Source organism: Rutilus rutilus, assembly GCF_951802725.1.
Source record: "Rutilus rutilus genome assembly, chromosome: 1".
In the NCBI taxonomy this organism is placed as follows: Eukaryota; Metazoa; Chordata; class Actinopteri; order Cypriniformes; family Leuciscidae; genus Rutilus; species Rutilus rutilus.
Window position 1 is genome coordinate 11,991,860 of NC_140209.1, and position 12,313 is coordinate 12,004,172.

The following is a 12,313-nucleotide window of genomic DNA, read 5'->3' on the forward strand; positions in this document are numbered from 1 at the left end:
AGTTTATAGTATAACTATTGTTTAACGTATTTTATACTTGTTATGTATAATACAAAAATACCCCGATGAAAATGAACCATGCTTTTACTATAGTAAAAGTGTAGTAACCATGTTTCTTTGGTTGGATTGATAAAGTTAATATTTGTACAGCCACAGTATTACTACAAATAAGTCAGTGTGGTTAAACTATGGTTAGTGTAGTAAAATGTGTTTATTTTCATAAGGGTTTATAGTAAGGTAACTTGTAAATCTAAGACAGAAACATCAGAAGAAATACATTAAAAAAAGACACTTGCATGACATTACTTTTTATTTCATCGGACCCTACAAGATAAACACGGTACTTTTTGGCACAACATAACCCCATTAATATTACGAGACAATAAAATATAACTTTAATAAGGGTTAAACATTTGAATTCTTACACTTAAAAACTGAGGGCGAATCTCCGCGGCTGCATCCGGCTGCCATGTTTACATCACCATAGATACCACCATCACCACAAAGCTTCTCCCTCCCGCACGCAATGGGTTGTGGGCAATATTAGCCGTTAGAGTGTGCATTGATCTGCACTTCGAATTCTAACCGGAAATAGTAGACCATCCGGGTATCTTTGGAATACTCTTTTCAACATACTACGATTTGGGACGTACTAATTCTTGTTTCGCATACTATTTAGGACGGATAGTATGCGAATTGGGACTCAGCAAAGCTGTCCAAAACCATTTAAAGAAACTTGTAAGCACATGGGTTTCACTTACCGGTATTTCAGGTGTTTTGAGGGATGCGCAGCAGTTGAATGAGCTTGACCTGTTTTCCCAAGCGTAACACAAAGGCAGGACAATAATTTGGATTAACATTTTTATTAAAATGAAATATTTAGTATGGTGGCCCAGCTAGTGCACAACACAACGAAATTTAAAAAGCAAACATAAGTTCACAACACAACGAAATTAAGCCACAACACAACGAACTGAAACCACAACACAACGGAAAATGTACAACACAACGGAAATAAGCCACAACACAATGGAAAATGTACAACACAACGGAAAATGTACAACACAACGGAAAATGTACAACACAACGGAAAATGTACAACACAACGGAAATAAGCCACAACACAACGGAAATGCACCCGACCACTAGAGGGCTTTCCTCGTTCTACATTTACATTTACATTTATTCATTTAGCTGACGCTTTTATCCAAAGCGACTTACAATTGCTATATATATGTCAGAGGTCGCACGCCTCTGGAGCAACTAGGGGTTAAGTGTCTTGCTCAGGGACACATTGGTGTCTCACAGTGGATTCGAACCCGGGTCTCTCACACCAAAGGCATTTGTCTTATCCATTGCGCCACACCACCCCTGTTCTACAGAGTCAGCCAGTCAGTAAACAATTATATTTTAGGAACTTCATTATTTTTTTCTTTTATCATGTTTCAAAGGTTGTAGTTCCTATTAACCAGACTGACTTACAACAGGTGGAATTGTGCCAATGCCTTCCTGTAATTCTGAAATTCACCAAATGGTTTTTATTTTTATTTACCAAATTATATTATAATAAATTGTACGTTTTAACCACTTGGTGGAATTGCCAAACGTCAAAGCATTCTCCAGTATAAATATGCAGCTAAAATTAATGTAGGTGATTTTTAAGTATATTTTATGTCGATATACAATGGTTACATAGCCTACTGTTAAAACTAACTGTGGTATTGTTATTGATATATTAAGACTGCCAACTCTATAGAACAATGGAAAGGAAAACTAACTTTATCGGGCTCAGAGAGTGGTCGGGAGCATTTCCGTTGTGTTGCGGCTTTATTTCATTGTGTTGCACATTTTCTGTTGTGTTGAACATTTTTGGTTGTGTTGTGGCTCATTTCTGTTGTGTTGTGGATTAATTTCGTTGTGTTATGAACTTATGTTAATAAGTTACATTTTGTTGAGTTGTGCTCTACTGGGCCGCCGTAATTTAGGCTATTGTAGGACATCAAATATGACAATTGAATTGAAATCCTACTTGTAATACAAATAACATTTTATGAGAACAGAAATTTAAGAAGTCACATTTCTTGAGGAGACTAAAATGTTGATGAAGGAATAACAGTATTGCCAATAGCATTTTATATATATATATATATATATATATATATATATATATATATATATATATATATATATATATATATATTGTCTTTAATGCACAATTTTTGTTTATTTGAGAACACTGGGCAGAATATGTAATTTGTAATATCAAAATATTAGGCTACTAAATGACTTGCAGATGGGCCTTGCTGATGAAATGGTTTTTACGGGTTTTTCCCTCTGTTTTTTTTTTTTTTTTTTTTTTTTTTTGTCACTTCCTGTTGACCTGTAAGCCAATCCATTTGTTAAATGTTTCCGTAAGGAATGCTGTTTCCGGGTTAAAAGCCTTTACTAGTTTCACTTCAGAATACTATCTCAACAGCCGTTTATGAGCGCTATTTATTCATATTACACATTTAATTTTGTATTAACTAAAAAAATATGACTTTAATAATGGTGAGGCTGAAATGGAGAAACAACCAGTGTCTTTATACGTTTTTATTCTTGCAAGAGGGTCGTTCTGACACACAGAGAGTGTTTTGCAGTCAGAGAAGGAAGTCAAATTCAGACAGTTAACGGTCACACATTTCCCTTCAGTGGATGTGTGAGGACTAACTGTTGATCAGATAAAACTACTCCTTACATGCACTCAGATATCTGCAGCTGTCTAAACTTACACACAAAAAAAAACTGCAGATACATTGTTCAAGCTGAGCCCCAAATATGTTCCACAAGAAACCAGACAACTAGTTTCATTTCCTTTATGTTGGACAGAAATGGCTTACACAACATATGTTAAAATTAGCCATCACAGCACTTAAAGGGATACTCCACTTTTTTCGGAAATAAGCTCATTTTACAACTCACCCAGAGTTAAACAGTTGAGTTTTACCGTTTTAGAATCCATTCAGCCGAACTCCGGGTCTGACGGTACCACTTTTAGCATAGCTTAGCACAGATCATTGATTCTGATGAGTCCAGTAGCATTTCTTTCAAAATGACCAAAGAGTTTCAATATTTTTCCTATTTAAAACTTGACTCTTCTGTAGTTAAACCGTGTACTAAGATCGACGGAAAATGAAAAGTTGCGATTTTCTAAGCTGATATGGCTAGGAACTACTCTCATTCCAGCGTAATAATCAAGGAACTGTGTGGCTGTACCATGAGTGCAGCAGGCGTAATGATATGACGCAGCGCCTGAAAATAGTCCCCAGCTCGGTAACTTCTTCCAACGTGACCGGGACTAAGTTTGTCTAACCTATTAGACCTATTTTCAGGCGCTGCGTCATATCACTACGCCTGCTGCACCCATGGTACGGCCGCACAGTTCCTTGATTATTACGCTGGAATGAGAGTAGTTCCTAGCCATATCAGCTTAGAAAATCGCAACTTTTCATTTTCCGTCGATCTTAGTACACGGTTTAACTACAGAAGAGTCAAGTTTTAAATAGGAAAAATATTGAAACTCTTTGGTCATTTTGAAAGAAATGCTACTGGACTCATCAGAATCAATGATCTGTGCTAAGCTATGCTAAAAGTGGTACCGTCAGACCCGGAGTTCGGCTGAATGGATTCTAAAACGGTAAAACTCAACTGTTTAACTCTGGGGGAGATGTAAAATGAGCTTATTTCCGAAAAAAGTGGAGTATCCCTTTAAAAACTTGCAATGTACACTACAGTCTCTGTGCTTACAGACACGACTATTTTAACAATTTATAAAAGATGAATCACTATCTGGCCATCTGGGATTTTGGTATGGATAAAGGTTAGGATTATAATTTTTTGTTAGTATTACATTATACCGTTGTTGTTTTCTTGGGGTGTCTGGTAGAGAGTTTAGATCCGTAAGCGGTGACACGTGACACACGCGGATAGCACTTTAACTTTTATGTAAAACAGGGAGCTTTCGCAACCAATCTTAAAGACCTTTTGACTCGTCTATTTCTCTGACCACATTTTTAATTTAAACTATGGTGAATTTTTAATGTTGTGTTAGAAATTATAATGTTTATGTCTACACAACAGCACATAATATTTGTAATAAAAACTGAAGTGCAAATGTAGCCCTCAGTGTTTATCGACAGTTTAAAAGATACAGATAAAGATTTCCCACCCCCCTCCTTTAAATTTTAAACTTCAGTTTCACTGTACAACCACAGGTAGACACTGAAATGATTCACAGCCATATTCACAGGATATGATTTTTATCCCATTACACATTTTATCAACAGCTTATTGATATTGTTCATTTTTAATTGAATTGTCTTGGATGGTCTTTAATTGATTAAATAATTCACTGGATAAACAGACTCCAGTCATGGAAGAGGCTTGTGAGACACTAGATTGAGTCTGGCCTGTATGAAAACACATCAGGGCTTCAGTCTCTAACTTTACTGTAGCTGTGATGATATAGATGAGATTCTGTGCTCTGACCAGATGATGATTCACAATAAATCTCATTCATATTCACAGGACATTCGACAAATATCTGCTCGTTCACACACAAATATATAATTCCTCCAAACACCAGAGAGATGAAATCCTCCCGTCTGCTCCTGATATGATGAGCTCATGATCTGTATCATTAATGTTTATTTGTGAAGGTCTTGTTCTCGTTCACAGAGGCGTAAAGTTCATCCTTCAGTTGATCTTCTGTTACTTTGATGGCAGCATAAGTCACTGTATCATGATCCTGAAAGAACAGCACAGATTCTGTCCATCAATGTTTGAACGTTTGATTACTATTATTATAATTATTAGAGCATGAGCTTCATTTATCTGAAAGTCAAACTCATAGATGAGAGAAGCTGCTGTGTTTGTCTCTGAATAGTACTGGTCAGTGGACAGTGATGAAGAGCAAGGGAAAGTGCTGGTATCTACTCACATTCAATGATTTTACTGGCTTTGTACTGGAAGAAGTGACCTCAGAATAAGTCACATCATCTGTCTGCTCCTAAACATCAATGCAAACGTGCAGAGAGTCAAGTTTAACACACAGAACAGACATATCTCTCACTATAATATGTAAAAGAACACAAAAGCTTTTAAATCACATTATTGAACAGACAGTGAACGTAATGTTTGATGATTTAGTGGACTCACATTGGCTCTTGCAGCGGGAGGAATGGACATGTTGATCGTCTCATTCGTCCCTTTATGATCATTCTCATCTTTGACCTTCAGAACAAACAGTTAAACTGCATGAATGACACTTTATTGAGCTTTAAAGACAGTAATCAAATCTTAATCACTGCATTGCTGAACTCACCGGCGAGTCGTCAGTCCCTCTTTTATTATCTGAAAACAAGTGCCTCATGAAATATGAGTATTTATGATAAAACACACATGTGGAAAAGACAGAATCTTATCATTAAAGTGAGTGATAAAAACGTCTCAGTTTCTTATGTAACCTCAGCTCCCTGAGATAACGGGAACGGGTATTGCGTCTTTGCTAGACACTGAGGGGGAAACTCCTTTTCTCCGAAATTTGAAGCCTTTAATTCAAAAACGCAGTGTCACTCCACAGTCATAACAGTGCAGCGATCTGAGCTGGTCTATTGGCTGGTCAGTGGGAACTGCATGAACCTATGGTGAAGCAGCGTGTCTACGCAAGCCAAACGTGGCAGGGGCGGGGCATCTGCCTATAAAACCAGCTCATTTCGCCAAAGGAATCATATTTAAAGGGTTAGTTCAACCAAGAAGCAAAATTGTATCAATAATTACACACCCTCATGTTGTTCAAACTCCGTAAGACTTTCGTTCATCTTCAGCCAGCATCACACGCATCACACACATGACCAGCATCAGCCAATAGTGAGCCTCCGTTCTGATGTACAACCCAGAAGTGCTGTGCTGTTACACTACATGAACTCACTCAGAGGCCCACACAGAAGAAAATGAATAGTTGAATAAAGTCGGTAATTTTGTTTATTTTTTGTGCACAAAAAGTATTCTTGTCGCTTGATAAACTTATGGTTGAGCCACTGTAGTCACTCGGACTGTTTTAAACATTGTCTTTAGTAACTTTCTAGGCCGGCAAGTTTCAATAACATAGAAGCCTATGGAGGAGTGAGACAGCTCTCAGATTCAATCAAAAATATCTTCATTTGTGTTCTGAAGATGAACGAAGGTCTTACGGGGTTGGAACAACATGAGGGTGAGTAATTACTGACAGAATTAAAAAATGTGGGTGAGCTAACCATTTAATCCGACAAACGGCAGTCGTGTAGTGACATAGCACGGCTGTCTACGCAATACTCGTTCCCGTTATCTCAGGGAACTTAGGTTACATAAGTAACCGAGTCGTTCCCTTTCAAAATGTTTACTCGTATTGCATCTTTGGTAGACACTATGGGGAACCAATCCAATCACACCGTGCTATGTGAGCAGAACGACATGTTCTGTGGCCCTAGCCTGGGATGCTTGGGTAAGGGTCCCTGTCCCTAGGCAGTAGGGCTAGGGAAGGGCAAGTTGAGCTCCCTCTTAGGTGAACTCCAAATAGACAGACAGGATTTGTGCCTACTGCGCAGTGATCTTCAGTTTGTAAAATGTGGCGAAGATGGACGGCGAGGACCAGCCGGCCACCGCACAGATGTCGCCAATAGACAAACCACTGGACCACGCCCAGGAAGATGCCACACCTCTGGTGGAGTGTGCTCTGACTCCTATGGGGCATTGAACGCCCACCGAAGCATAAGCCAACGTGATAGTGTCCACTATCTAGCGGGATCACTAATTCGTGACTGGAAACCCCCCGAAGCATACAAAGTAGGGCTGTAATCTCCTAGTCGATTAGTCGATTATTTGGTCGATAAGTTCTGGCTCGACCAAAATTCTGATTGGTCGATTTTTTGCCGCGTTCATTTCATCAGTTTTGCCGCGTTGACGCGTTCATTTCATCAGATGGAAAGCACTAATTGCTAATGGGGGTGTTTTCAGAGCATCCCTGTTTCACAGGTCAGTGGTTCCCAAACCTGTCCTGAAGGACCCCCAACAGTGCACGTTTTCTTTATCTCCCTAATCAAACACACCTGATTCAATTCATCAGCTCATTAACCCATGTGATAATGAGCTGATGAGTTGAATCAGGTGTGTTTGATTAGGGAGACAAAGAAAACATGCACTGTTGGGGGTCCTTCAGGACAGGTTTGGGAACCACTGTCACAGGTAACAGTCTGTCTTCAGAACACCCCCCTTGTTTTCACTTCTTTTGGATTAGCCCAACCCACTGGAGAAGAGAGACAGATTGGAGAAAGTAGGCTACTAGAAGGTTTGCTGAATATTATTTAATTGTGAGAGCGTTTAATTCATAGTCAGTCAGTCCTCTTCTACCATGTCAACAAAGACATCGGCAGTGTGGCAGCATTTTAAAAAAAGTTAATAGTCTATTCGTGTCTCAGCCTCGAAGCTGAGCTGCACAGAGCGGCTGAAATGATAACGTTAGTGTCTGTCAGTTATTATAATACATATGACAAAAACAATTGTCTAAATTATGTTGCATATTCCTCAAAAGTGCTTGTGATGATATCACTATTTTCAGAAATCACGTGATGCAACGCAGTCAGAGCCAACAGACTCGTGTGTCAGACTCATTTCAGTGCAAAATAATTAGGTAAAAAACGATTTAATATACTGCAAATAACCTACTAATTTTTTATGTTTATTTATAATTCATTTAGGCGGACAACAAGGCTACCAAGTACTTCGCAGAGTGCGCAGCTGATTAATTTAACGCTTTTTTTCTTAACGTCATTTTTAGTAGAAAATTTCAGGACTTCAGTCAACCAAGATTTTCTTTGGTTGATTACAGCCCTAATACAAAGAGCTGCCCTGACTGTCTGAAATAGACAGATCGCTGTATATATACTCCTAAGGCCCGAACAGGGCAGAGTAAGAGAAGTTGGCGCTCGTCTTCCGAATCGGGAAGAGCGGACAGCGTAAGAACTTGAGCTCTGAACAGAGTAGAGAGCACTTTAGGCACATAGCCATGCCTTGGCTTGAGGATGACCTTGGAGTCGATAGGCCCAAACTCGATGCAGGAAGAGAGATTGCAGGTCACCCACTTACTTGACCAATGCTAATGCTAGCAATAGTGCGGTCTTAAGCGAAAGTGGCCAGAGCTCGGCCGACTGTAGCGGCTCGAACTGGGGGCCTTTGAGGGCCCTAAGGACCATAGATAGATCCCAAGATGATACGGTAAGAGGACGAGGCGGGTTGAGCCTCCTTGCCCCTTTAAGGAAGCGGACGACCATGTCGCTTCTACCCAGAGACTGGCCGGCCACAGGAGTGTGGTGAGCTCTTGTAAGAAGGAGAGTACCGCACTGGTACTTCGCATGATAAAGGGTCCACCATGGTAGGAAGAGCTGAGCCCATCATCCTGCACAGCTTTATTGGATGAGCCACCTTGGTTTGATATTCCTCGAGGGGGGGGCGGGTGGCTCTCGTATCCTTTTTCCATGGTGCCGTCAATGGTATTGAGAACGGTGGATGTAGAAGTGCTTAGGTGCGCCAAGACTTAGTGAGTTTGTCGTGACCCTCAGGGAAGAACTGTGCTCTTTTCTGGCGAGGGGCCTGCTGGCGCTCCGGGCATCTGCGAGTGGGCTCTTCACCACTGCAGTCCTCTTTGGAAAGAACACAGAAAGGTTTGGCATCAATACCAGCCTTGGTGTCGCTCATGTCTCTAGGCGGCGGGGGGGGGCAGGGTCATCCACTGAACCCAACCAATCCTCTGCGTTAGAAGCCGCCAATGAGAGCCTTTCATCACAAAGATCCAAAGAGACGAGGGCACTTGCTTCACATGAGGGGAGCTGGTCTGCGTGGGTGAAGAGCACTGGCCAAATCTCTCTGGGCGGGGAGAGTGAGGCACGCAGGGGCGGGGCCAACATGAGCTCGCTAGTGTCGATTGCTCAGTCCTCTGACCCTGCCGTTTCTTTCTCTGAGGTTCCTGGGAGAAAGGAAACAGGAGAATGCGAGGGGCGGAGCCTCTCTCTGAAAAGAAAGCGTTCTGCGAGCGGAGAGAGACATACTCTAGGTGAGCGTGGCTTCTGCATGGGATTTCCCCAGACAGGCAACCACTCACTGTGCTCGTTAGCGGGGTGCAGGGGGCCGCAATCACAGCGCGTTATTTGCAATTTTCGGATAGCCGCAGGGGAGACGGTGAAGTCAGCTGAGCATAGCATGCGCTGATCAAAGTCTGCTGGTCTGCTTGACTGCACTCGTTTCGCTGCTTGGCTTCTTCGACGGCAAGAAGGCTTCTTCGAGAATCAACCAGGTAAGTTTGTCACTGAAGGAAAATATATCTATGGTTTCCTATGGTGAATATGAGCTGCTTTTATAGGCAGATGCCTTAGTGATATAAAGATCTCGATTTCGACTTTGTTGTTTGCCTTGATAACTCTTTGAGATTGACATTACAGGAATTCTCAGCAGGAATAAACTTATGTTTGAGAATTTAATATAATCCACATGTTTCTATGATACTTAGTCTAAACAGTTTGTTTTGCTCATCTGAACTGTTTTTAATTGTCGTAAAGGAGTAAATCTGAAAACTCACCAGCTCTTTTTCTGCAGATCAGCCAGAGAAGAGCAAGAAGGAGAACAGCGACTGCAGCGACAGAAATCACTATGACTGAAGAAGAGATCGAGCACAGAGTCAGAGACGGACAGGGCAGATTGGGGACAATTATAGACAAAGACAAAATCCATCATCACCGAATGAGATATCAAACGATTCTGATCTTCCTCTGACTTTTGATTAATGCCCTCTAATTTATTTATTGTTTATTGCTCTTCTTTCAATAAACAAAGGGAAAATGTCAACTTAACTCTTACATACTTAATTATTTATATAATGTTGTAGAGTGTCTATGGTAATTCATTCATATTTTCTATATAATTATGTTAGACAAAGTTGTTCTGTGAATAACATCACCAATGACTTAAAAGCATCAGCATCATCATGTACCTCGTGTAGAAGGATTCACTGCTGTCGTTGAATCAGCTTGAGCTGCAAAGGATGAATGTTTGTTCAGATGATTCATACTGTACAATATTATCATCATATTTCAACTAGTTAACAGGATAACTTCTAACACTGATTAATTAGACAGTTTTCTTACCTGAATACTTGACAGTGTATCTGACTGAGGTCTTGAGTTGATTTCTGTGAGTAAGCTGACATCTCCACTCTCTGTTGTTATCTTCATTCAGGAGTGTTGTAGTCAGATTGATGATGATACAGCGATATTGAGCTGATGAAGAAAATATCTGATATCTGGAGTCTGTCTTCAGATCAAAACCAGTCTGATTCACCCACAACAGCTCAATTCCCTCAGAACTGACCAGATCATCACAGGAGAGTCCAGTATCTGAATACAACTGACAGGAGAGAGTCACAGAGCGGCCTGGACTGATCTCAGTCTGTGAGGAAGAAGATGATGATGATGATGAAGATGATGATGATGATGGAGACACTGAAACACAAGACACAAATCACAGACTCTTCAATCATCATCTGAGTTTAAAGGGAGAATCTGCTTAATCGTGAAATTACCATGAAGAACATGCAGATAAACACGCGCATCAGATCCTTGTTTCTGTCCATTCACATATTGTTGGCAGGTGTATAATCCATAATCTTCTTCTGTGACGTTCTTGATGTTCAGAGAGCAGTCAGACTCCAGACTCAGTCTCTCATGTCTCTCTGTGTCGTTCTTCTTTATCCCTAAAGTAATCAGTTCAACTGCTGCTGAATGTCTGAAGCTGTTAGAGTAGATCCATGTAGTTGATTTGCAGTCAGAAAGAGCATTATTACAGGACAGACGCACATTTTCCCCAGAACTGATGAACACATGATCATCCACTCCACTGATACCTGAAACACAGTATATCTCAGTGATCATTATGATATATATTAATAAATGAAACATAAAACATACCAGCATAAAAAGCAGAAGTTTTAAATCATAGTATTTTTCCTCACTTAAAGCAAACAACACACTCTCCAGAATAAACTATTAGTCTTTATCAGAGAGCTGTTCAAATCACTGACACACTCTTAATATGAAGATAATTCTTCATCATCAGATGTTTGAGTGACACTATGTCCAGTATCAGGAATAATACAGTATGATCTGTGTGTATCAATACACAACTCTGAGATTACAACGTGAATGTGTGCAAGAATAAACTGAGCATGTTCAAATGAACTCTTTGCAGACTAATTCCACTAAATGTCTTTAGAGAAAATACAGATTTCTTTACCTGTGAGAAGTGAAGAGAGAATGATCAGTCCCAGCAGACATAGATCACACTTATCAGTCATTTTGTGTTTCTGTCAGTCTTTCTCTTCATTATATATAGTTACAGCTCTTCCTTTACACATCATCAGCTCCTCCTCTGGTTGTGAACTTCCTCTCATCTGACACACTGAGTGATGAAACCCTGAAAAGTGTTGCTTCACTAGAATTCAAGTGGATTTCAGTACAAATGTATTTTTCATTATGGCTCTATTCTTAGCGATTACGCCACCCTGAAATAACGGGGAAAAACAATCCAAATAAAGACACTTCCACTTAGAAAAGGGCAAGAGGCGTGAGTTCCCGTACAAACAAAAATACATTTTATTAAAGTTAAAATAGTTGGCCAACAATCATTTAAAACGGGAAGTGAACAATCAAATCATTCATTGGTTGACTAAAACATAAAAAAGGAAAATGAACAATCGTTGCGGGGTCTGAGGCTTCTTATGTGAGAGTGGGCGAGTTCGACAGCACCAGATACACAAAAAGACCCCGCCAATCACAATCACACCCACAAAGTTCACTGCAAATAATGACACAGCAATAATGCCAAACCTTGGTGAAGTAAAGCACATTGTGCAGCAAAGAACCAGCCAGCTTCAAGAAGTGCTCAGCGCCTACACACACACACACACACACACACAAAAAATATTTTTTGAAAGAAAATAAATCAAACTAAATAATCAATCAAATGTAACAAAACAAAAACCAAGAACACAAATTACAATATACTCAACATACAAAAGAACCGTAAACTTTAAAGACAAAAACAAAAAATGATACTGACAAAAAGTATAAAGATCACAACAAACTCTTTTTTTAATATTGCACAATGGCCGAAAACACCGCATTGCGCGGCGGTAATCGATACAATTGATGGAGACTGTTGCAAAACATTAAGAATCACTACACAGGGATTG

At 40.0% G+C, this 12,313-nt stretch overlaps 1 protein-coding gene across 2 annotated transcripts; it reads right to left on the reverse strand.

The window, feature by feature from the left end:
- Window positions 1–3,734: 3,734 nt before the first annotated feature.
- Window positions 3,735–12,034, reverse strand: LOC311306482 (uncharacterized protein). Of its 2 annotated transcripts, none has more exons than XM_084434911.1 (10): window positions 11,949–12,034; window positions 11,356–11,623; window positions 10,646–10,966; window positions 10,212–10,565; window positions 10,058–10,099; window positions 9,647–9,721; window positions 5,363–5,391; window positions 5,197–5,271; window positions 4,979–5,047; window positions 3,735–4,786 (listed from the first exon to the last, which is right to left on the reverse strand). In XM_084434911.1, exons 2-10 carry the CDS (start codon window positions 11,414–11,416, stop codon window positions 4,679–4,681), a joined length of 1,134 nt encoding a protein of 377 aa, XP_084291037.1. In that variant the 5' UTR covers window positions 11,417–11,623; window positions 11,949–12,034; the 3' UTR covers window positions 3,735–4,678. The 2 variants fall into 2 exon arrangements, with proteins under 2 accessions (XP_084291037.1, XP_084291038.1); XM_084434912.1 differs by having other exon boundaries at window positions 11,356–11,535; window positions 11,949–12,016.
- Between the last annotated feature and the right edge of the window lie 279 nt (window positions 12,035–12,313).